This window comes from Pogonomyrmex barbatus, unplaced genomic scaffold (assembly GCF_055798465.1).
Source record: "Pogonomyrmex barbatus isolate J1 unplaced genomic scaffold, ASM5579846v1 scaffold3, whole genome shotgun sequence".
NCBI lineage: Eukaryota > Metazoa > Arthropoda > Insecta > Hymenoptera > Formicidae > Pogonomyrmex > Pogonomyrmex barbatus.
In genome coordinates this window covers 8,248,932-8,274,817 of record NW_028297127.1, presented here as the reverse complement: position 1 = coordinate 8,274,817, position 25,886 = coordinate 8,248,932, and the positions used below count along the sequence as shown (strand labels likewise).

The following is a 25,886-nucleotide window of genomic DNA, read 5'->3' as shown; positions in this document are numbered from 1 at the left end:
GCGATCGTAAACTGTCACTAAGATAGTAAAGGATTCTGACTTTAAATTCCGATTGGCTTTGTTAATATTTCCTATATTTATGTTTTAAAGATTAATATTTCCTATATTTATGTTCGCCGTGTAACAGAATATATTTTATCATTCTGTAAATATATGTATAAATATACAAATAAATATACATAAATTCAAGAATAAAAAAGATTATTAGATGTCAAAGGTTCTGTCTTATCCGTATATTATCGGTAGTCTATTCTCATGTTTGCGATATATATTTATTATAAAATAAAGTGATGCGCTAAAAAAATGTATGTCAACAGGATATCGTATGTATTACACCAATGCCCAATAAACCGCAGTGGATAGGAATTATTGGCTCTGATAAAGGTACAATTCTTGACATTAATAAAAAAAAGATTATACGCACAATTCCAAAATGGAGTGGAAACATCAGTAAGGATGGTAAATACACTTTGTATGCACCTAGCAGGTAAGGAGACAGCATTGTTCAAACATATTTTTAATCATATATCTCAAAAATGTATTGCAAAACGATTAAATATGTTTTTTAGAGGCGGCCTCGAACTCATAGAATTAAAGAAAGGTACAAGCGTAAAGACATATATACCTAAGGTAGCCGAGGGTGTGTTTACTGTTATATCAATGTTTAATCGTACAGATGAATACGTATTGTATTATCATAGCGGTCGAAAAACCATCAGAGTTTTTAGGTAAGTGTACATTCAAGCATTCAAAAATAATCGTAAACTAATGAGATAATTAATATAAAAACCGTAAAAAATTATTCGAAATTTCGTCCAAATTTTATTCGCATTTTATGCATCAATTCGATATATTATTGTATACATGCAGTCTGTTCCATAAGAGCGTACGGGCTGTTTCTTTAAAAAAAAACACAGAATTGTTAAAAATTTGATTTGGATCTATTAATAAATTCAATAAATGCGTTTACTTGGTAAGTTATCCAATCTCCTTTGTTATCGAAGTGCAAACAAAAATTGACCCAAAATCGAAAGTCGTGCGTGTACGAAATGGAAACATGAAAATGGCATCACAACAGTGGATTGGCCTTCCCAGTTGCCTGATGCCAATTCCATCGATGTGTGGGCAGTCATGAAGATTAAACTCAAGGAAAATAAGGTTTTTAATTTAAAGCAGCTCGTTCGTCATATATGGGAAATCTGGAGATTTCTTTCTGAGACAATGACTGATAATCTCGTGGAAAGTATGTCCCACTGCCAGGCCTTATTCGATAACAAAGGAGATTGGACACTTTACTAAGTAAACACATTTTAGTTTATTGAATTTATTAATAGATCCAAATCAAATTTTTAACAATTCTGTGTTTTTTTTAGGAGAAACATCTCGTTCTTGTGGAACAGACTATATATGTACATGTATATTTACATGAATATAATTTATTTCACAGATCTTTGGACTGCGAAATGATAGCAAATTACAGAGTGCAGGCTGAATTAAGTGCTATCGATAGTACGCATGATGGCAAAAGCATCGTGTTGGGGACAGTTGATGGTTGTGTGTCAGTATTGGCGATAGCTGATCCTAAGAAGCCAGAAATGAGGGAATATCTCGCAAATGTACCATCTCGCGATGAACAGGTGAGGAAAATGTAGATTAGAAAAGCTAATAAAAGCTAATAAAAAATCTAATAAAAATCTGCTTTGCATCCTGCTATTGAGTCACGCAGTAATTTATGTAATAACATTGATAGTCACATGTTCATATGATCTAAAGTGTGCGTTCACTACTGCACGTGCGATTTATGAATAAGTGTCCATCTAAAAGTAATAAAAAAATATATAATTGGCCAACTTACAACTTTTATATTTCAAAGACTACTGCTTGAAATAAAAATTTACACATAAACTTTTATTAAATTTTTCGAGAACAGTCTTATTATATTATTCTGAATTTTGGAACACCTTGTATAAACTAATTACAAAATAATTCTCTGCTGTAAACACATATTTACATTTTAAACACAATATATATATATATATATTTTTTTTTACCGTAATATATACATTATATATATTAAAATTTTGGTCAAAGCGCGCGAAAAAGTTCATGTTGATACACGTGCCCACATTAGGTTAGGTTAGATTGGGTTTAATTATTATGATAAAAATATACATTCGAAAGATTAAGACTAATAAATATATTTGAGAAACATTGAAACTTACACGGCACCGATCGCCACTAGATCCCCAATCGTTACCGATACGTCCGACAGAGTAATCTTGTGTCTCCCTTCAGAATGATGGTCGATCCGATGTTCAATTTCACGATTCTAATCTTATCCAACGTGTCTTCTGTGTAGTTCTCTGTAGAGAAATCACAACAGAGTATTACATCGTTTTTTTTATTAATCCTTCCCACATGTGCGGCACGTGTTCCATATTTGTTGGAAGAAAATTAAGCACTGTCATGGGATGAAATGCCTCCCCTTTTTAAGATAAATATCTCCCTTCCTCGGAAGGGCGATGATTCGATGACAAGAATGTAATGATAATATATTCGATCAATTATTTAAATAATCAACTAACAAATATACTGACACAAGATTTGTCGCTATATCGTGTGTTCTCGTGCATCATTATATACTCCTCGTGTGAAATACAGACTCTACTCGAATATTCACTGTAAATACTGGCAGCACTGAGAAAGCGTTTTGATCATAGAATATATGTATATTGTAATATGGAAGCTATTATAGCCAGTGTTCATAAGCATCCAGAAGCATAACCGTTCACTAAGGCTCGATTGCATCAACGTTATTTTGAATTTTAAGTGGTATTTAATATATAATATGAGTCACGTATATTATGTATTAAGTCTCGCTTAAAGCCCAAATAATATTGGCTGTGTTCAGCAGAAAAAGCAGATCAGTGAGTGTTCGATGATTTTTCAATATGATTGGTTCTTGCTTTTAGATCTTCGTTGAATCTAAGTGTAAAAAACCTATCATAATAAAGAATCACTGAACGCTCACTGATCTGCTTTCTCTGCTGAACGCAGCCATTAGTGCAACCGAGTCTAAGCACTTAGCACTTGATTGATATTTTTTTTTTAGATATAAAAGAATATACCAATCTGATACAAGAACTCGCTATGTGCTCAATAAGCGGTACTTTATAGCCGGTATTATATTTAAAATCGTCTTTGGCTGGTTACACACAGGACGCGACAAAGTGGCAACGCGACAACGCGGTAGCCAATCACCATCTTATTTTCTGATATGTAACGAAGTATATCAGCCTTAAGCAAGCTGATATAGTTATCTTATTGGTTAAAATATAAATCTTAAACCAATCTTAAATATGAAAATTGATTAGTCCAGTAGTTGTAGTTCCCATTGTAGTTCCAGTCTACAATAGGTGATTTAAATCTTAAGCCATAAAAAATAGACGAATCATAGTCAAAGAATAGGAGACTAATCGACTATGATTGGTCAATTTCTTATGGCTTAAGGCTTAAATCATCTATTGTAGACTTACCGGGACTTACGGCTGCTTTGATATTTACTGCCAGTACTGAAAATATATAATTTAACGTATATTATAGATTTTCAGTACTGACAATGAATATCGGAACGCAGCCTACATTGACGAATTATTCAACCGTTGTGCAACTGTGAACCCGCCGAATGTAGCCAATGGCTGCATTCAGTAGAGAAAGCAGCTTTGCAACTGTTATAAAAATTTTTGATGATTGGTTTCTATTCTTGGTTCCACATGAATCTAAATGTATAAACTAATCGTATTGAAGAATCTTACAACAGTTGCAAAGCTGAACGCAGCCACCGACGAGATATTATTAATAGTTGGTGACGCAGCCAATGTTTCTGAACCCAACCTTGTACTGTATACATCTGACGTGAAAATAAACTGCGCATGCGCGAAAACTGCGAAAATCAAAATATGAAAATGAAACGGAAATGGAAAATGGAATGGAAAAGATGGAAATGGGGAACACAGGTCTCATCTTCTCCTTCCGATTATTTCTCAAGAACTGATGGTTGACGATGACATGACAATTTTCTGTTACAGTGGAAGAAGAAGACCGAGAAGCACCGAGCGGCGATAAAATTTAAAGCTGCCGCCCGGATCGCTTGCGTGACCCACGATTTATCTGCGAGCGTGAAACCAACGGGCGATGTTTCGGAAACGATCGACGAAGCAGATGAGAATGCGGAGTAATTTCCAAGCACTATTACGTGATACATACCTAAACTAGTTCTACTCTATAGTCGCACATCTATAGACATATTTCTCATTTAAAAATAGTAATTATTAAATGTTAAAGAGAGACATCGCGGGACGAAAACATAATTCGATAGTCAATCAATTATTAATGTCCATTTCTATCAATGTAAATTAATTAATTTTAATTCTCGATTTAATTTGCTTTTCATCGTTTATTCTTTCTTAAAACTTAAAAAGAAATAAATAAAAAGTAAGTTAAACTAAAATTAAAATTAATCCATATTGATAGAAATGGGCATAAAAGAAGAGAAGCGACCGCCAAGCGGCACAAAGCAGAGAGAGAGAGAGAGAGAGAGAGAGAGAGAGAGAGAGAGAGAGAGAGAGAGAGAGAGAGAGCCCACAGCTACAGAATTTATATTACATTTATTTATGTCTTTTCCTTCGTGTACTTTTCTTACAATCTCCCTCGTTTTTTCATTTTTCTTTTCATTCGAATGGCAAACGGGCATGGGATCAAGGGCCTAGTTTTCCCTAAATTATATTCTTGACAATGCTCGGTCTTACATTAGAGGACAACCGAGGACGTCGCTTTTGAAATTCCATCCTCCCGTGCCCGCGTGCATACGCATGTGAACCGCAGATGTTCGCGACGTTTGTTTTTCTCGGTTGATACGAAAAGATTCGCTGTCATCGAGAACAATTGCTCGTGACGAGCGAACTTCGAAATAGGATTGGGATCGTCGAGATCGTGCAAAGATCAATGCGTTTCGCCTTGGCGAAATCAGGATAAAAGACACGAATTGTCGGATTGTGTTTGACCACATTCTGATGGAAGACCCACAAATTCTTTTCACGGAAAACAAGCGTTCCATAGCAAAGAATGCAGACAGATTAATCTTCGCGCAATTTAACACAATTACGATTTATAATATCATTACTCATTCTGGATAGAATATAGAGTTGTTAACAATTGTCGATTAATGTCCATTTTTACCAATCTAGATTAACTTTTATTTAAGTTTAATTTACTTTTTAATCTTGTTTTAGTTCTAAGAATTCGAAAGATAAAGAAATAAAAAGAGAGATTAAAATTGATTTATATTGATAAAAATAGACGTTCATCGTGATTTATCATGATAACATATCGGCACGATATAGATGCAACTTTACGCTGATGCCTCATGCTGTTCATTTATAACATCGAAATAAATCACATCATCAAAATTGACGTCAGATATTAAAACTACGTTATTTTGATTACATTATTTTATTTAATGTTAAAAGCAAGCAGTAAGCACCAGCATAAAAAGATACTTTACTGTGACTATCGAAAATCAATTTATTATCGGGAAAATTAAGATTATCCACGAAGTATTCTAAATATCGACAATCATGCATTTTATCCTTCCGCGACTTTTGCGACGCACTCGTCTTCTGATTTTGAAAGTTGCATGGATCGGAAAGTTCAAATCGCTTCATGCGATTTTGAACAATGTACATCGTGTTTTCACGGACGCGAGAAATCTCGCTAAAAAAGGGACAATTGATTTCGCTAAAATACGTTTCTGTTTATCGATAATTGATGAACCGACCATTGAACGTATTTTGAACTAAAATTGCAACACATTTCTGGCGCAGTTGATATGCATTGCGCGTAAGCATAATGCCAATGGTGTGATACGCGATAATTTGTTTAATTCATTATTCGTTTTTTTTTTAACGTAATTTTGTTCAGGCTGGTGACTAATAATTTTATGAATTGTACGTCTGATTGTATTTATAAAATGCTGCACAAACGATACTGTTAACAATACTCGGATTCAAGTTGATGTGAAATTTTCGTGTTGAATCTGCGTTTCATTTGTGTTGTGTGTATTTTTTCAAACAAACACTGGAGTTTGTTCGAAAATGCTGAATATCCGCGATAGGCTTGTTTAAATTATTTTGCAGTCGGGCTATTTTGTTCAATATCCTGTTAATTCTTCTTCCTCACATCTTGTCAATATTGGAACTTGTTGAAAAATATGCTAGCAATCTTGATGTAGTGCCTTGAACTTTTATTGCAGCTCACCGCCTTTCTGTTGTTGTTGATCCCGTTGTTGTTGCGCTTGTAATGTATCCTTAATGTGTTTCTCAACCTAGGAAATAAATGAAATTATAAATAATGATGATATAATAATGGTAATAAATATTTAGACATAATTACATATTTTTTTATCCAAAATGTTATTTTATATTTTTATGTATTTTATTTATATTTTATCAGGTTGTCTACTTAATCCGAAAAAAATTCCTTGATTTTCAATTTGTTAAAAAAAAATGAAAGCATTTGTATTCCAAAAAAAATGAAAGCATTTTTAAATATATTTTACAAATAAATATTTATTTATTATGCAAAATCCTTAATATTTTCCAATCATAAAAATTTATAAATCATAAAAGAAAATTAAGAATCATTCAAGTTTCAATAATTAAATTTTAAAAATTTTAAAAGAAATTATAAAAAAGGATTTTAAAAAATAAATATTTTCTGTAGCACAAAATTTTCAAACTATATTTTCAAAAGCTACAAAAATTATATAATATAATCAGTATAAAATTCAATTTTTATAAAACTGTTAAATATTCGTCTTCATTAAATAAAATTGCATCTAACACATCCGTTATCTTCTATACTGAATGTTGAATTAGTCATAAAAATCAATGTACTTTGATCAATGTACTTTAGAATGGATAAGTTCACTATTATCGTTCACTATTATTAACAATTCAGTTGGAAAATTCTCAATTATAATTTAAAGATAAGATATTAGAAAAAACTTATTCATGGAATAATATAAAAATATATAATATGAAAAGCTTAGTGGCGCGCGCCTGTTATGTTCTAATATTAGAAAAAATAACATTAAGACTCAGTTTTCTTGCGGCGCAACATGGGTTGTGTGACGTCGGAGACGAGAAATGACATGTAAAAAAACATGATCTTTTCATATTCTTAAAACTTGTAAAAAATTACCAGATCACTAGTTGTTTGTCTAGTTGTTTCTAAGCAGTGTACCATTATTTCAAAAATTATTTTACATTTTTACATGATTTATTGAACAAAGATCTTCTATCTTATTTTCTGGTATTTTTTACAAATTTTAAGAATATGAAAATATGTTTTTAAGGGAAAAGTACAAGATAAAAACTATACGACGCAAGAAACTTTTTACATATCATTTCTCGCCTCTGAAGTCATAATTCAATATGGCTATAGAGACAATCGAGACTTAAAAAACTTAATTTTTCAAGATACAAATTCTTAAAAAATTTAAGATTTTCCAAGTTTTACCAGACATCCTGTTTATATATTAAAAGAAAAAAGAAAAAAATTGAGACAGAATAAAACGCTAATTTAATTTATATCTTCAGTTTCCTCAAAATCCATTCTCCTTTTATTTCTGAATAAATATTTTAAAATTATATTCTATTGTTAATACTTATTAAAAAATCAAATTTATAACAATCAAATTAAGGAAAAAAATGACAATTTATCACATATAAGATTGATTATTTAAATATTTATATCATATCAATACCTACCACTTTTTTTACATGTCTATATGCACCAGATTCTGTGTTTCCATGAACATTGTCCACTTTGTATGGCGGTCTAATAGTGACATTATTAAATACAACAATATTAGCTCCATTCCACGTAATATCTTGTATGGTTTTTGAGATAGCAATAAAAAGCTTCTGTCCTTCTGGAGATACTCCGGCCTGCAGAGCCATTACCAGTCTCCTCTTCTCATCGATCTGATTACGGACTCTTGTGTTTAGCCTTTGTAAATTAAGGCTCTGTGGTGGTTCACTGGTAGTAGGACTAACTTCTCGTGTCACTTGAACATTGGACACGAGGGATAAATTTACTATATGTATATCATTTAACGAGGGTCTTCCACTTGATGATGGAGATTCTAAGAAGTTATTATTAAGGAAAATCATTCTTTCAGATATAACAGATAAATGTTGTAAGATCTTAGGAATCCCTAAATTTATATAGCTGGTTTATAATAATAATAATAATAATAATAAAAATTTTGTATTTTGTAATATCAATTGAAATTTTGTATTTTAAAATATCAGTTCTCATAAATATAATGATAAATTTGTATTATCCATGTTTTAATGATTGGCAAATCTTTAATTTACAAATCAAAAGATTTATTGCAATATATTTTAATACTTAGAGTTAGTTTTAATATTAGAGTTCACAATAATCCACATTGTATCACTGATACAACTGATTATCAATCAAGAAAACCATACAAAGGTAAGATAACTAGTACATCGGCAAAAATAAACCGTAAATGAACATGTGTTTTCGAAATCGAATAAAACTTGCAGGGATGCGGCAAATTGTGAATAGCACATTAACAACGTGAGAGGCGATCAACAACAAAACGTGCATGTAGTGGGAAGGGGGGGAGCAGATAGCAAGCAGGTAGACCAGCATGGTTGACGACGGATGGACGAAACTAACCTGAATCGCGCGACCGATCTGTTCCGAATCGCCCTGGACGAGCCGCGAGATGTAGCCGATTAACGCTATCGAATTCGCGATGTCGAATTGCAAGAGAAACTTCGAATGTTAACACATGGCGCGAATTGCCGTTGCCGTTGACATCCGCTATTTACACTGTGTCTCCACCGTGGAAGCACACGCGGAATCCCCCGCTTACAAACGCCGTCGGCGATGGTCGATGTCGTTCTCGCGAAAAAAGGATACTTAGTATCAGCATTTTGGTCTGTGGATCGAACGCCAACACCTCACCCTCTATCTCCTTCTCATGGCAGGTTTTACAGAGCACCGTGCTGCCGATGCTAAACCAGTCGCTGGCTCCGGCCATTTTTCACTGCCGACGGGCAAGCGATGTGCGACGCGCCGTCCCTCTCGTGGCCGCGCTCGCTATACTACAATTACAGCGCCGTGCACCATCTTGCGAGCGTCCATTTAACTTGGAATCTTTTCCAGTGTGCTTGAGAAACGGCACCACTATCTTTGTCTCGTGTTCTGGCAGCAAGCTGGCTCGCAATATTTTTAAAGAGGACGCTGCCAGGTTTACTTTTTTTTTTATGCAAGTTCTTTGTTTAATTTGAAGAATTATTTACATTACGCGTCAAACACACACACACACACACACACACACACACACACACACACACACACACACACACACACACACACACACACACACACACACACACACACACACACTTACCATGCGCGCATATACATATGTATACGCACGACACACAGTGCGTAAAATGCTTTATATATTCCCCAATAGTCAAGTCTATAGATTTTGAGCTAAATATGTCAATTTCGGATAAAAGGCAATAACTTTCAAACAGAATCTGTACATCTGTATATTTGATATCAAATAAGAAAAGAATATATATTTAAGTTACTTTTATCTTTCGACATACTCCGACACTTATATACTGTAATGCTAATTTTTTACAATATTAATTTTTGAAAATAATAAAGTTATTGTCATACGAAATGCGATGAATCAAAAGTAAAAAATCAAATGTAAAAGAAAAAGCAGAATATAAAATGTGAGCGTGCGCGTGCACATGCTGTGTATGTATGAAATCGCAACAATCGCTGTCTACTAACGACCTCTGGGTATCTAAATGAGATAATAACAGGCTAAAAGGTAACGCATATGATAATACAGAAAAAAATAAAAGGTATGTGATATAAAAGAAATGTATCTTTCTTCTATAAACCTAAAAATTATGCATATTGAAAAATAAATAATTGCAAATATTAAAATTAAATTTTTTACGAATCGTATATTTTATATTTATTTAAAAATGCTTAATGTTAAATTATTTATTAAAATTAGTTTCTACGCACAATGTTCAATGAGATTTTCAATGAGAAAGTTGAATTTTAAATATGTTATAATAAATATATTTAAAACAATTCTTTGAAAACATTAATATCAGATAATTTCTTTGTTATCTTGTTTATTAGTTTTAAATAATTAAATATATTAATATTAAACTTCAAAACGATTTTAATATTTGAACAATATGAAAAAATACAATAAAGATAACAATTAATATTAATTAATAATTTTTATTATATAAAAAGAAAGTTGTGCGTGTTAAATCAATTATTATATTTAATTATCTTGTTTACGTTTAATATCCATGAAGATATTTCTGATTTTATTTTTACGTTATTTTTAGTTATTGCGATTAGCTTACTGTCGATTATTTTTTTTTTTTTTTTCATGAATCGGCAGTACTTTAAATCACGTCAGTGGCGGAACAACTGTTACAAACTGCATCACATTTTATTTTTCTCGCAAATTAATGCCCAAATACAATTATCATGTGAAAATTTCGAGCATTCTCTACAAACTATTGTGTACTAATTAAACTTTAATTATCATTATACGTCGATCTCGCAATGTCAGAATAAACGATCCGCTTTTATGTTCTAAGGAATAAATCGATTATACGCCATATTTCGACTTCTTTACTCATCGAACCGTTGTTATATCGAGCGATAACTGTATGTATGGTTATGTATCGTATGTTTAGATATGTTTCAATTGCAATTAATTGCAATTTTATTTATATCTTTTGTTATAATTATTTGTAATAACTAAGATTCGGATCAAACATTTGAACATATTATATAATCCATCTGTTCGAGGCTAAGAAATGAGCATTAAGTTCGAATAGTTATGACAGTTTGAATAGTTTGAATTTAAATAGTAATTGATCTGTACTGTCAATTGATAATTGATCTGTACTGTATTATATTTGAAATTCAGACAATACGGTAAAGAATATTGGAAACGCATGCATTTGAAATAAAAGAACATTTTTTTACAACTTCTTGTTTTTAATTGCATAAGTAAATCAATTGTAAAATATATATAGAAATTAGAGTAGAAATATTTATACTTTGTATATAAATGTGTAACATTCCATTTTCTATAAAATCAAATCATATTTACATTTGAAGTTATTTTTTAACGGTCGGCTTATAACGGTTAAAAAAGCAAAGACGTATGTACGAATTATATCCATCGTGTCAGTACAATAACACTTTCTGGGGATTACGACTTTAAACGCAAAGCGGAATATTTCTTGTCTCTTTTTTCAAAAGTGAACATTTTCGACGTCGATTGAACACGTTCCAATTGCCTCTTCTATGTTATTCGAATAAACGAGAGTTTGATGATAGTGATTTCATTCGGTAAACAACAAGAATAATACATGATACAACTAGACTTGTATCTGTTGCTGGAAAGCACTCGATCTCTTCGATGCGGACGCCATGAGTTTGGAATGAAAAATAAATTGCCCACTTTGCCACGCTGACGAGACATCGCGCTCCGCGATTTTTCGCGGCTTTTCCTCGACTATCCTCGGACGCATCCGCCGGCGCTCGGCTTGGCGGGCAGTTCGTTCGTTCGCACGACGCGCTCCGTTTCCAGTTTACAATCGGCGCCTAGATGAGTCGTGTCACCTCATTCGTGGCCGAGCCAATTTTCTCAGGCGACACGCGGAAGTGAACCCTCTTGCCGCGTCGGAGTATTATGCTTCTCTTACAACATCCGATGGTGATGCGAAGACCCGCGCGAACGAAGAAACGTTCGGATCGCGATGATCTGAACGCGAATCGCGTTTAAAATCATTCAAACGACGAAAAATTGGCTGCGCTCACCGTGATTCGTGAAAACAGCGGATGATAAGTGATAGTGAATAGAATCGCGACGAAACTGCTGCACTAATTGGAAGCGAAGGTATGCTTTTCTTTTAAATTTCCCGATTTCTCATGCGATTTCGATTTCCGGATACATTCGGCTTTTAATTGATACGCGAACTGATTTTTGATGTTATTTGTTGTATTGTAGCATATCTTTATGTGTTTTATGGCCGCGAAGCTACATAATGATATAACACGATCGCTCACAATGAATAAAACATGTCTGATGAATGATGATGCAATAGGCTATACGTTAAAGGCTAGCTTTGATACTTTTATGATTTAGCAATTAAAATATCACAATATTGTTTATTTATTAATATTTATTGATGTTATTTATTGATCATTAGTGTCTCTTTATCATAATGTTTACTTCGACAGAATAAATTTTTAATTAGGCCTTCCTAAATTTTTTCTTTATAGGCTCACATATAATCTCTTCTCCACGAATTTTTTGCTCATCAAATCTATGAGTATCTTGTTTTTATGTTTTTATTGTTCATCTCTACCAATGTTTATTAATTTTAATCTCGATTTAATTTATTCTTTATTTTTTTAAAATTCTTTTTGGAATGGAAAAAAAATAAAAAATATTAATGAAGTGATTCTTGGTATTGCGTACCGTAAACAGCGCTGATTCTCATTTGCCCATTCACCACGTCATGATAAAAAATATGTTAAGCCGAAATTAAATCAAGATTAATTTACTTTAATAAAAACGAAAATATTAATGAATCCATCATTTTATGACGAACATCGCATTATCGTAATATTCTTACTTTTCTAAATTTTTACATATACCTGTTGATTTTCAATTTTACAAAGCTTTTAAAATTTTTTCTCGCATATCCCCTAATGACTGACATTTGATTCCGTAAAAGTAATTTCCCCCATAATTTGCACCGTAATTTTCCTAATAGGCTTAATTAACGATTAGCTGTTTCAATCTTTTTTTTAACAAAGTTAATCCTTTCATCCGTGATTATGGATTAAGTTAAAATGGATTAAGTCCCATTTTTTTTTATTTCGAAAAATGTTTTTTGCATTTTTATAAATTGAAAGAAACTTTTTAATTATTTAACGAGAATATTAGCTCGACATAAGTTCGGATTATACAATGAAGATTGAAAATTGAAAGAAATTGATCAATTGAAATAAAAAAATTAAGGTTATATCTGATTGGTCGAATTTTAATTTTTAATTTGCAATTCGTAATCTGATATAGGCCTTAGTGCGTCTTTAATAGCTTTTACGCTTCGCATTGCAAAACGGAATGCAAGATTGATACATGTTTCTTCTTTAACAAAGCGGGGTTGGAAGGAGAGAGATATTCGATCGGTAGTTCGAATTGATTGCCAAACGGGTCGTCATCATTCGTTCATCTTTCCCGACGTGTTTACCTCTTTGCAACTTGGCTGGTATGAAGGGATTCATTTTTCTGGATAAAGTGCAGAATCGCGCGCACAAGCGCATCAGATGCGCGTTTCCATTTTCGTATATACCGTCTGCGTCTATCTCGGGACGAAAATGCATTGAAGATTAATCGAGACAGCTGAATTTCATTGTGCGCGAATCGTGAATGCTGAATTCGAATTCGCCGTGATGGGGAATAATAATAGGTCGTATGTCTGAAATCGGGAAAGTGGAGGTTGCCTCCCGTTATTTACAGAGGAAAATATAACAGAATACGCTGGGAGATCGAGGAGGGAAGTCTGTATTGTGTGCACGAAATGCAGAATGTATTTTCGTTTCATACTTTTACGTACGACCGAACGCTTTTGCCTCCACCTACGTTCACCACGTTCTCATTTGCATAACTCAATATTTTAACGGTCGTGGTAACGAGATATCGCGAGATCTCGCGAGAAAGAACGTTATCTGTAACGAAGAAAGAATTTTGAATGACGGAAGTTACGCTTTGACGATAAATATTGGATTTGATTGATATAAGTGTTAAATATACGCTTCTCGAGAAGTTAAACGAGGAGAGCTAAATGGCAAATATTAGGTTCGACAAATCTTAAATATGCGCTTCTCAAAGAGTTAAACGATGCGTTTCAATAAACACCAAGTGGATAAACATCTTGGCAATCAAGAGAGCTAGTTCTAGACTGTTCGTCGAGAATATCTATGAATATCAAACGCTTGTGAACGGTAGACAGCTACTTAATCCTCCTTGCTTTGTTCCAAATTCAAGAGCACTTTAGACGCTTCGTAAAGTTGAAAGGGTTCTATCAGGATCATTTCGAAGCTCTCTGGCTCTCATTTAGCTCGCAGCTTCATTATTGTTCCTTCCGTCCGTCTTGAAGACAGTTGACTCATCTCGTGCCATTGGTCTCTCAATAAAATGGAACGTATTGTAGCTGTTTAATGAACTCGAGAATTTCACGTGCCTCCCCCGCCCCCTCTCCCCCACCCTCTCCTGTTTGAGTTGTAACATCATCGTTCTCATTTCTCCTAATCTCTCATTTAGTTTTTTAAATTTCGCTCATTGTTCACAGAGACTTTTCACCTGTCGGCGTTCGAGAATGAGTGTGGTAGTAAAAAAAAAAAAACATATTACGAAAGTTGTTACGTTTAAATTGGCTTAGTGGATTAAGTCGATTGGATTAAGTGGTTAATAACATTTAGAAGGGACACGAATTGTCGGAGTGATATGGTAAACGAGTGTGATACACGACACGTTGCGAATTCTCGCCTGACGCGTTGAGGCGAGATGGTCAAGAATAGATCCGAGCACCCTTCATTCACTTGTCATCCAATTGCAGAATTCTCGAGAGTCTTCTCGAGAGCTATATTTTAATATATTTTTAATAGAGTCTGTCTGAATAATTTATAACAAAACAAAATGAAAGCGTCCTTTAGACATGATCTTTGATAACGATTTTATTTGCCTCATTTGCCTCATTTCGTCGTGTAATTTTCTAGAGTAGCATCAAATAGTTATGAGCTTACTATTTTCTGAAAAAAAGAACATTAAAGCTCGCGAAGAGACGACAGCATATAGTACGCGATTCAAGTACATCGTTACTAGAGACAACAAATCACACTAATGTTCGCTCTTACATTGCTGCTGAGTCGCTAGCTGACCATGCAATAAATTCTATAGAAACTTTGTTGCTGCAATTGTATATGGCTTTCAACTTTAGTTTTTTGTTTTTATCACGTTGTAATATTTATCACAACGTGATAAAAGTATTAGCAAGTACATAGCGATCGAAAGTTTCTATTAAAATTTTCTTTGATAGGATTTTCACATCGCTTTTTAGCTATATGTATTTTAAGATTTCTATTATTGAAATTATAAAATTGCATTGATGTGGAAGATTTGTTAGAATTTGTATACAATAAGATTGATGAAAATAATTTACCTTAGAATAATCTAAATAAAAAACAAAGGATTATATAATAAAATTAATTGACTTATAAGTACTTTATTATGAATAAATAGTGGAGACAGATTTGAAAATAAAAAAATATTCTGAAAAAAATCAAATAAAAAAATATAATGAGGGTTTAAATGAAATAATGAAATAATTTAAATAACAATGTATAATTATAAGCAAAGGTTAAATTTTAAAATTTTAAAATTTGAGAAAATTTAGCATGATTCTTTAACGTTGAGTCTGTCAATGAACATTAACAATAATTATTATGAAATTTTTGTTTCACAATTCAAATAATATAGAAAAAAATATTTCTTTTCTTAATCTCAACTTTTAATTAGAAGAAAATTAATACGTCAATACTTGGTTTTCGCTTTGGAAGATCTCAATTTTTTCATAAAATGAATTATTCTATCTGGATTTGATTAATTTATTTTAGCGCATACTGGCAAATGTTTACAACCGTAAAATTTTCTTTATTTATAAGATCGTGTTAAATTTTATCTTCTGGATTGATTTTTTTCTTGTTTTCGATTTCTTTTCTCTTTTTTTTTTCTTTTCTTCTTGTTCTGCCGATAGACGCGTGCAAGTAGGTTATTCACGTCAGTCTCATAAATAGGTGCATGGGCTTACATGGGGCATGTGGTACTTATTCCTCGATATAAGTCTTGTTGCTATAGATATGATACACTCAGCAAGGCCAACAGGAAACGAAATTAGGGCAAACGAGGGATAATCTCTAGTGTGTTGTTTTCGATTTTGCGGTAAAGGACAAGAAAGTCTTGTTTGAAAATTGATTCTGCATATTATCTTACGTCATTTTTGTTGCATGCGCGTGTGTATCGTTGCGTGCAGAATCAAAATAATATCTGCATAAAAGGTATTAAAAGAAAAATTTGATAAAATTTTAGTTTATTACAATTTATTACAATTTATTAATATTTATACATTTTTTAACACAGCAATTTTTTTCAATCTGAAGATTATTATTTGTATGAAAAAAATATCTAAACGATATGCAAAAATAATTTTTAGACTCATTATTAAATTTAAATTTAATAATAAATAATATTTAAAATTTTTAATATTTATATTTTTCGTTTAAATAAATTTAACAATTTAGTACGCAATCCAGTATGCAATTACGTATGAAATTACATTAATTTAACTTTGTCATAATTGTTTTTTCACTTATTTCTCGAATTTACTGTTTTTATTTTATTTGTTTTAAAAACTATTGAGACAAATTTTTTATTTGCATAGGAATGTTCTATATAGTATCGAAGTTTTCTTTTTTGATAAAAAAAATTAGTTTGACAAAAATCTCTGTTCTAAATTATTCATCTAGAATATAGATAATTACTGCTTTATATCTTTAAAAATATTTACGAGTAGTAGCAATAGAAGTCCACTGAATAAATTATTAGAAGTTTATCTCTTTTTAATAAATTAACTGTTTGGATGAAAGACACTTGGACTATGTCTGCGTGTCAATTTGTCATTTGTGATGGTGTATTCCTAAAGTTTCACTTTTTTCAAATCTCTTTCTCAAAAGTTATCTACATGTGACAGGCAATTTCCCATAGTTATTTTAAGAATACATATGTAACCGTCCATAATAAATGATATATTTATGATTTTCACAAGAAAGTGTAGTATGGCGTAATTTTATCAAATTAATTTAGTAAAGAGAATAATTTATATATAATAATAAATCGATAAAGGCAACGAGAAGATAACCAGAGATGATACACATTTATTATCAAGCAATTTGTCAGAGCTAATATATTTACAAATGATCTGGAGGGAAACGACGTTCTTGAATAATCGGCAGGCGAATATAAATCACTTGAGTAAATGAGATAGCCGAGTATCGATATACCCTCGACCCGTACACGTGAAACAAACGGACGCGGAGTTACCATTTTTAGTATCTTTGCATCTAAAGTACGTCCTTTCTCCCAGCACTGACTCGCACTTAAAGTCATTCTTCTCGAAACGATAAAATTAGCATTTCGCGAAGTGGCCGGTCACTTCGAGCGTCTTCCCCTTTTTGTTGTTGTCGAATGCGAGTCGATTGTCTTCGTAGACGGGTGCTTGCACGCGAGGTCGCGCTTTATCCGCCCTCAATCCTATAAATACATGTCTGACACGTGCTACTTGTTTAGGGGAATAAATCACGACGCTACCGGCATTACTGGCGGGTACCTCGCGAATAACGTTCGCGATCAGGTGGCGATGAGCGAAGCTTATCTGGTTCGCTCTCGGTGAAGAAGGACAGGTCCCGTGCCGACGTAAATTGCAAATCGCACGGGAATGGAAAATGTAGCCGAGATACTATTAAATCGATCGGAAAAGACGCATGGATTTGTATGCAATTTGTATGCAAATTTTTTCTCTTTTTGTCGCGGTTTTTCAATCTGTTCTGTCTCAGGACATTGACGAGCAGTTGTTGTCTGTGACAGTTGACTGATATGAATTAATCGAATATCTGTTAAAAGTAAAAAAGATATATTTGCATAGGTATTTCTTTCTTCCAATTAAATATATTCGACTTTATTATTAGCAGTTGCGATCGTGAAGAGATTTATGTGGTAATTTTCTGTATTTGTAATTTTAAAAATGCAAGAACACGAAGTATAAGGGAGCACAGTATAATCCAGTTTAAATATATCTGTGAATTAATTTTTAATTAATTTAAAAAAAAATAACATGATAATATAAAAAAAGAATTCTCGTATATAAAAACATAATCTTGTACTTGTTAGCATTGGAATTATCATACTTGCATAATAGATCGATTTTTACCTGCATTTTTAAAACGTGAAAACAACCAACGAACTTTGAAATTTTGGCAGCATTTTGTCAATTATTGACAAAAAGATTTCTGTCAATTGCGTTTGTCTGATTCAGGAAATTGGAAATTTATGTGCTGAAATTTCGCGAGGTTGGACTTGCTTACGCTTTAACAAGAAAGGAAAACGGAGAGTTAAACGCAAAGTTATTAAACTTCAAGTCGACGGTGAAGCTTCTTGTATCCATTTTGAAAGCGGGCACGGAGTCCCGTGACGGAGTCAGTCTTTGTCTGAACTAAATTTGAATACGTGAAATGCCCGCACCTTTTTCTGTCTATTTCCTCGTCGAGATAAATAGCCGCTCGTGGCGATCGGCGAAGGCGTACAATCGCACGAAAATAAAATACTCGCTTCCCTACACGTGTCTGTCCGGATTGCGCCATTGCACGTGGCGGAAAAGGGTAAAACGGGGTGCGGGCCTATTGCCAGCTGGCCCGGGACGATTGCTTGATGATAGAAATCAGCGTGGTCGAAATAACGGCTAGTTTTGCCGGTCGACTAAAAATTGCGGGACGGGAAATAGCGAAGTGACGACAACCAAATCACTCTTTTTATATTACATTTAATATATATATATATATATATATATATATATATATAAATATATGTACAAATAGATATCATTTTTAAAAGCCTGGTCAGGTTCTCGATTGTCCACCAATCTATCGCACACCGTCAACAGTTTTGAATTAAAGCTGCCAGAACGATAGGATTCGCGCCGTTAATCAATAGCTGACATGCGCTGTTATCGTAGGCAAAAGATCGATCTGTGTACCCATGCGATTACATTAGTTCATTTACGGAAACATTTCCGCTTGGAGAAAATATTAAATAGCAAAATTCTAAATAGTAAATTTAAAATCATATTTCTCACTGTAATCTATCGAAAAATGATATGTGATACGAAAAAATAAATATCATCTTCAATATCTTAGTTACTTAAAAAATTACATTAAAAGGATGATAAATGTTTCGATCCGCTTCAAACCCTTTTCCACAACTTGAGATGGAAAATCACAAAAAATACGTTACCTTCGGAGAGAACGGAAATATTCGCAAAGTAAAATAAAATGCTGTAAGTAAAGAACAATAAGGTACCAAGCTAAATGAATTGGGAGAATGAATGCGCTGTTTTCTAATTTTCTAATTATTTAAAAAATTAATTAAAAAGGATGCTTCGACCTATTTCAGATTTTTCGACGGCTTAATAAAATAAAAAATTAAAAAGTATAATATTACTTTTGAGAGAATGAAAAGACTTGCAATAAAATGTTGCACATATAGAACGTTAAGACGACTCGATAAATTGGGAATGTAACATGAACTTCTTCATGGAAGAAAGTATTCCTCTTCGACTGTAATTTTATATGAAATAGACGTTTTGGCTATAAAAATCGCGTTTCTTTCGACGGAAAAGACGTTTCAATAATAATTTGATCGTTTCGATGATTCTCATGTAGAGATTTCGTTACCGGCAGATTAATTCTGATAGCGGAGGCGAGCACGTAAAGCCTAGCTAATGGAATTGTCGCGAGATTTTCGATAACGTTTCTCTGATTGTATTAGAAAATTCGGCTAATTGTGCGTGACACTTTTTCAATCCCTCATTATCGGTTTTCCCGTCTGGAATCATCGCACGATTTATGTTTAATAATGGCTTTGCTTTTTGTAATCATCGATTACTGGAGTTCTTGATCCCGTGTTTTCTGCAAACAGTCTCACGATAGAAAAATAAACGAGGCACACGTCTATATTATTACATGTAATTCTGGAAATGCCAGTAAAATAGAAAGGTTCGAGAGCGAATTATACAACATTTCATTAATGTTCGAAGACTTCATTAAATGAGCAAATACATCAAAGTTTGTCTGTCATTTAACAAATGTATTTCACTGAAGCAATTTATCACAGTTCTAAACGTACGCTTGTATCTTCATTCGTACCTGGAATTACGTTTCCGATTTTATTAATTTTTACATGTGTGACTTTGACAGAAACAAATTATATAATGCCGTTAACAGTGTAAATTATTATAGTTTTCATTATATATATAAAATTACATAAATGTGCCATTCTATGAAATGCTCTCCTGAAAACCGTTACGTGTCTAATAAATATGCCATTAATATCGAAATAAATTAATGAAATCACATATTCTTATTGTAATGTTGGCATCTATATATATATATATATATATATATATGTGTGTGTGTGTGTGTGTGTGTGTGTGTATGTGTGTGAAATAAATTCATCATAAATCAATTCGATAAATCGATTGCAACTTATACTCTATTAGATATGCTTTTATGTCTATTGTAACAAGATAAATATAAACAAATAAAATTAGTAATCAGTGATATAGAGTTTAAGACAAGAACAGGCAGGTAATATCTGTCGATGTTGAAACATTGATTGCCGTTAAATTAGAAGATATGTTCATTTCTACAGATTATCCATCTGCGATTATTTGCAGAACATGCTATTCTCTCTCTCTCTCTCTCTCTCTCTCTCTCTCTCTCTCTCTCTCATGTCATACTCAATTTTAAACAATACGAGTGAAATATCGCATATGCTCGAATTTTTATATTAAAGCAATTAGAATGTTTTTTTTCAATGTGTATTTTTATTTACTTATAATAATTCATGATAATTAAAGCGATTTGGGACGTGGACAATGAACGTGTACAATCGACAAATATGCCGTCAGATATTTTAAAAAAAGAAAAATATATTTCTACAAATATCATTTTTAATGCGATTCTTTAGTTTTAATATATTTCATTCCATAATTCCATTAAAAGATTATAAATGTAAAATATACAAATTTCAAATGTGGATTTCTTGAAATTCTTTAATTTGTATCCTCTTTATATAGGTCTTTATTTTTGCAATTGGGAACAATCGATGTGTCCTGTCAATAATAAATATTAAATGTTATAGAAGATGAAGCAAGTTTAAAATATGTAGTAGAACAAAATATAAATATAAGTCTTTTTACGTAGAATTCTGCATTTTGCGGAATCGCATTTTTTGATATATCGCAGAAGTAGCATCGTACACTATTTGCATATTGTAGTATTAAAAAGTTCGTGCAGACAGTTGCATACGGGCAGTTGTAAATATAATAACGAATGTTATTTTTAATATGTAATGATTTACAGATCTCGTTCTTGACATAAGAACTATATAAAAAAGATTTCAAAATGTCACGCACCAATTTACATATTGTTTCTGATTCAAAATATCTTATTTAAATTCTAAAAAGAGACCTTATTTAAATAAATCAAGACGTACTTTACTTATTCGTGAACAGAACATCTTTTTTTTGACATGTCAGAAATCTTTTCATGGATCATTAAGGTAATGTTAGTTAATGTTATTTAATTAATTAAAGGATGCGATTAGTGTGGGTGAATCGTTTCCTGCTGAACTTTCCTCGCGTTATCCCGTCACGTTCCCGCGGCTACGAAAAATAAAATTGTACAACGCAAGGCCAGAAGGGCTTAATTCGAGTGTCGGTCGTGGAAAGCTTTAAAATTGAATTTGGTAGAATGGAAGTAGTTGGCGCAGTTAATGTACCCGTTGATGTAGCCGGCATCCCATGAGTCATGCGCTTCCTGTCGACCGCAAACTCTGTGGTGAATTTAGAGTCGATTTTTCTTCGGCAAAAATTCTACTCGAGTTCTTCCTCTTTAACAATCAAATTTACTTGTTTCGCTTCTTGCAATATCACATCCTTTCGATATCTGGTCACTCTTGGGAATGACCGGAAGAAACCATACTTGGATTGCAGTTTTTTTTTCATCAGCATCAAAATCAAAAAAAGAAAGTAGAGAGTAACTCTGGCTTCTCCTCCGAGTTCTTTCGAGATAACTTTGTATGTGAAATGCTCTATATGTATGCATATTAAAAATTGCAGTTGCGGTTTGTCAAGACCATGTGCAAAAAGCATTTACACGGTGTTTAGTTTTATATATAGATGACTTTTTGCATCATTAACGGACTCCGTTAAACGTGCCTCGAGGCCGCGGGCCTCAATTCGCCGTACTATGTCATTATGTCCGTATGATTTTTCTCTCGTTTTCTTTTCGTACAATATCATTCGCTTGGGAAATGCATTACGGACGCGGCCGCAATACATTTGTGACCCCGGCTGCAGCATCGCTGCTCTGCTGCATTTGATAATTCGATTTTCTCCGTTCTCGGAAATGGAATCTCTGCTTCTCGTCGGATATGCCAACGATCTACCGAAAAGGTGTCAAATGCCGATCTTAAAGCAGTGGTTATATCGTAGTAATTTATCGTAGTAATTTAAAATTTTCTTATTTTTTCATTTTTTTATTACATGTTTCTATTATCGATTATTAACTGTTAACATTTGATACTTATTAATTTCTTTTTAATTAATTATGAATATAAAAATATATTATATGCTATATGATATACTTTTATATTTATAAAAAAAAATATATATATATATATATAATATATAAATAAATATTACTTTTTTACAGTTTTTAAAAATATATGTTTTGCAATGATGTTAATAAACCTCGAAATATATACATCGGATATTTCACTAAAATACATTTTATTTATTTAATTTCTAACTCGGATTCGCAAATTTACATATAATAATAACACGAACAATTCTACTTTGTAATCGTTTGGTACAAAAGAAAATACTGTTGCATATTACGCACCAAGCATTGCGAGTGCAAAAGTTAATAATAATACGCAGTGTGAAATACTATGTGGAATTATTATCGAATATGATGCAATTTCAAAAGCAAAATGGACTATATTCCACATTTGGTACTAGCTTCCCTGAGTACGATTCTTCGTTTGATTGGACTCGAGTAAGCTTTTCTATAAGCGGACTTAATGCACGATGTCGAACGCAGTGGAATTGGAAACGTTCGTGTCAGGAAAACCACGTAAATTACGTGGTTTTCCTGACGCAAACGTTTATTACGTACGATGCTGTATTTAAAGCACGCGAACTATTTCGTTTGGGATATGCGGTCGCACAGTTAAACGAAATGCAATATTTATTGAGACGTCGCTTGAGAGTATTTTAGCGATCGATCTTATTCTGCAGGCAATACCTCAGGTTTTATATATTTCACTCGTGAACGTACGAGTGCATAGTGAACAAAACGCTTTAAGATTTTATCTGTAACGCGTAGTTTTGTTTCTATCTTACTTTCCGATTAGAATCCCACTCTTAAATATTTTTTTACGATATACATATATAGTATATAATTTGTATAAAAGATATCAAATAAAATGTTTGTACGATATCAGAACGCGCTAATTAAATACTTGAAATTTTATGGCGGTTGGTAGCTTAATGAAATTTTCTTTAAGTGATTAAAGCTTTTCTTCTTCCAGCGCGAATTATTTAATGAGTTATTAGTTCACAATTGGGAATTGTTCAGATTGTTACATTTTTGAAAGCTCGAGAGAAAATTGAAATAAATGTCACGATAACTATTTGACTGTAAACATTTGTTACGTACGACCTGAATGTTTTTAGCTCTCAAACACGATTTTATTTTATCTTTTTTTCTTTCTCTTTGACATCTAATCCTGTTTTCACATCAAATCTCGGATTTATGAATGATAATATACGCTTTAATCGCGTCTGTCTGCGGAATAAATTTCTCTTCCTCGAAATTTACTTCTGATATTAACGTTGCAAATACGCATTTCTATCTGATCGTCTCTGAGAAATTGCGCGCGCAAATGCAATTGCGTTGCGTTTTGGTAGCTGTATCTCGCTGCGATACAACGGCGATTCGAACGGCATGTTTTGATTATTGATCGGAAGACGATCGTTAATTCTGCGTGCAAAATGTGATACATTTACTGCTTAAGGCAAATCTGTTAAGATTCTTAATTTCTACGAACTAAAGCAGAAGTTTCATTAAAAGGACTGTTTATCGTTAGTTGAGCAAAACAAATAATTCCTTCTCCCGGAAATATCGTCGTTGATCTTTATTGATTGCGTGAATCTACATGATTACTACTATTAATTACTACTATTATTAATTTTGAATCTATGTGAGATACTTTAAGGTTACTTTTTTTTAACATTTGTAAATGTTGCATTTGATAATTGAACATGAATGTTTAATTGAAATTATCATGAGAAGAATTACCATCATTGAAATGAAATTATCATAAGATTTCGATAAGATATGATAGAAAATAAAATAAAAAATTTAACCTTTTATATATTTTCTCAATAACTTCTAATTAATTCATTTTTATATTTTTAAGTTATTATATTTTCCTATTGATTCTTTTGATATGTCTTAACGTTTTCCTTTTCCAAAATTATAAGAAACATTTCAAATAATAAGATGGATTATCTTGTATTATTAAGAAGTAAGCTCGTCGAGTCGTAAAAACACGAGTGTATTTGATCGAACAAAAGTAAAATGTTGTGCTCATTGCGAGTTGACAGTTTCTCTTTTCTTTTTCCAGGAACGACGAGTCGCGCTAGGATGAGAACGAAGAAACTCAAGCGAAACAATTCGTGCAGATATCTGGGCAGGAAGCTCGGTGAAAGCTCTGTCGTGCGTAAAACCTAGGATTGCCACACGTCCTACATTTTGTTGGAGGGTCTAACAATTCTCTGTACATATTTGTCCTGCCCTTTAGACATTTTTTAGAAATTATAAAACTATTTTATACAAAAATGTATAGAGTAAAGATTGACGATGAACGTAAATTCAAAAATAGATACTTGGTTTCGATTTCCTGCTTCCGTGAAATGTCTTCTAAGGTGTGATAACCTTAGTAAGGCGCGAAACCACACCGCGATAACGTAAGGATATACAGCTTTCAACGAAAATGATCCTCAATAATCACACTGTGATGTCGACCGTCGACGATTTAATGGACGTCCTGTCCAATAGCACTAATACGACGGACTTTCCCGATTACGACATCAACGATTCCTTCAGTCATTTCGAGTGGGCGGAACTAGCGCCTGTTCTGGTGGTTTACACTTTGACTTTCTTCCTCGGGTTAATCGGTAAGTTTTACATTTTGTGCTTACCTGCGCGAATAAGTTAAAAAAAATTATATAACGAGGATAAAACGAGGTTTTCAACTGAACGTATATGTCAATATGTTTTGCATAAAATTTTACATAATTATATGAATCATAATATTTAAGTTTAAGAAAATTTACATCTAATTATTAACTTTCCCGTATAAAATTTATTTTATTTGTTAATTATCCTAAACTAATTGACATAATTGATCGTGTAAATTATTTGTAAGTCTATAAATTACGCTTTAAACTGCTTGATGAATATTAATGTTATATGAATATTAATATAATATATGGCATCTTGTCGCGCTTATTCGATATATAATGTAATCTGGCTGGATCGTATAACTTTAACACAATATAAGTCGTTTACTTTCAAAGCATAGATTAACTTCTACTATATAACAGAGATTCATGTAAACTGCGGGTTCGTTTAATATCTCTATTTTAAGCTTTCTAACAATTTTATCTAATTTAACTTATCTGTAAGGCTTTACTCATATAATTTATGTTAGAATAATAATTATATAATTTTTAAATGTCAATACTCTA

General features: G+C 32.6%; 4 protein-coding genes across 7 annotated transcripts in view; 2 read left to right on the top strand and 2 right to left on the bottom strand.

The window, feature by feature from the left end:
* The window catches only part of Nipped-A (Transcription-associated protein Nipped-A), a 32,428-nt gene extending 29,673 nt beyond the window's left edge, over nt 1-2,755 (bottom strand). The window contains exons 1-2 of one of the 2 annotated variants that reach the window (XM_011638672.3): nt 2,598-2,755; nt 2,223-2,363 (exon numbers count right to left, since the gene is read on the bottom strand). The gene's annotated coding sequence lies outside the window, so the exon portion shown is untranslated. Of the gene's footprint in view, nt 1-1,855; nt 1,878-2,222; nt 2,364-2,597 lie in introns of those variants that run through there. The other variant, XM_025218290.2, reaches the window with a different exon arrangement.
* The window catches only part of LOC105427095 (NACHT and WD repeat domain-containing protein 2), a 19,595-nt gene extending 14,721 nt beyond the window's left edge, over nt 1-4,874 (top strand). The window contains exons 23-27 of one of the 2 annotated variants that reach the window (XR_016139985.1): nt 318-487; nt 570-728; nt 1,448-1,637; nt 3,113-4,016; nt 4,089-4,226. Coding sequence is in view for 1 of the 2 variants with exons in the window: in XM_089080388.1 (XP_088936514.1) it covers nt 318-487; nt 570-728; nt 1,448-1,637; nt 4,089-4,238 (669 nt within the window). In the remaining variant the exon portion in view is untranslated. Of the gene's footprint in view, nt 1-317; nt 488-569; nt 729-1,447; nt 1,638-3,112; nt 4,017-4,088 lie in introns of both variants that reach the window. The other variant, XM_089080388.1, reaches the window with a different exon arrangement.
* LOC105427093 (protein LSM12) lies at nt 4,649-9,188 on the bottom strand. Its single transcript, XM_011638671.3, has 3 exons — nt 9,019-9,188; nt 7,830-8,206; nt 4,649-6,382 (listed from the first exon to the last, which is right to left on the bottom strand). Exons 1-3 carry the CDS (start codon nt 9,137-9,139, stop codon nt 6,302-6,304), a joined length of 579 nt encoding a protein of 192 aa, XP_011636973.1. The 5' UTR covers nt 9,140-9,188; the 3' UTR covers nt 4,649-6,301.
* A 2,553-nt stretch (nt 9,189-11,741) lies between these two features.
* Nucleotides 11,742-25,886, top strand: part of LOC105427092 (QRFP-like peptide receptor) — a 79,411-nt gene continuing 65,266 nt past the window's right edge. The window contains exons 1-3 of one of the 2 annotated variants that reach the window (XM_089080400.1): nt 11,742-12,064; nt 24,761-24,913; nt 25,019-25,313. In XM_089080400.1, the coding sequence (XP_088936526.1) occupies nt 25,130-25,313 (184 nt within the window). In that variant the 5' untranslated portion in view covers nt 11,742-12,064; nt 24,761-24,913; nt 25,019-25,129. Of the gene's footprint in view, nt 12,065-24,760; nt 25,314-25,886 lie in introns of both variants that reach the window. The other variant, XM_011638669.3, reaches the window with a different exon arrangement.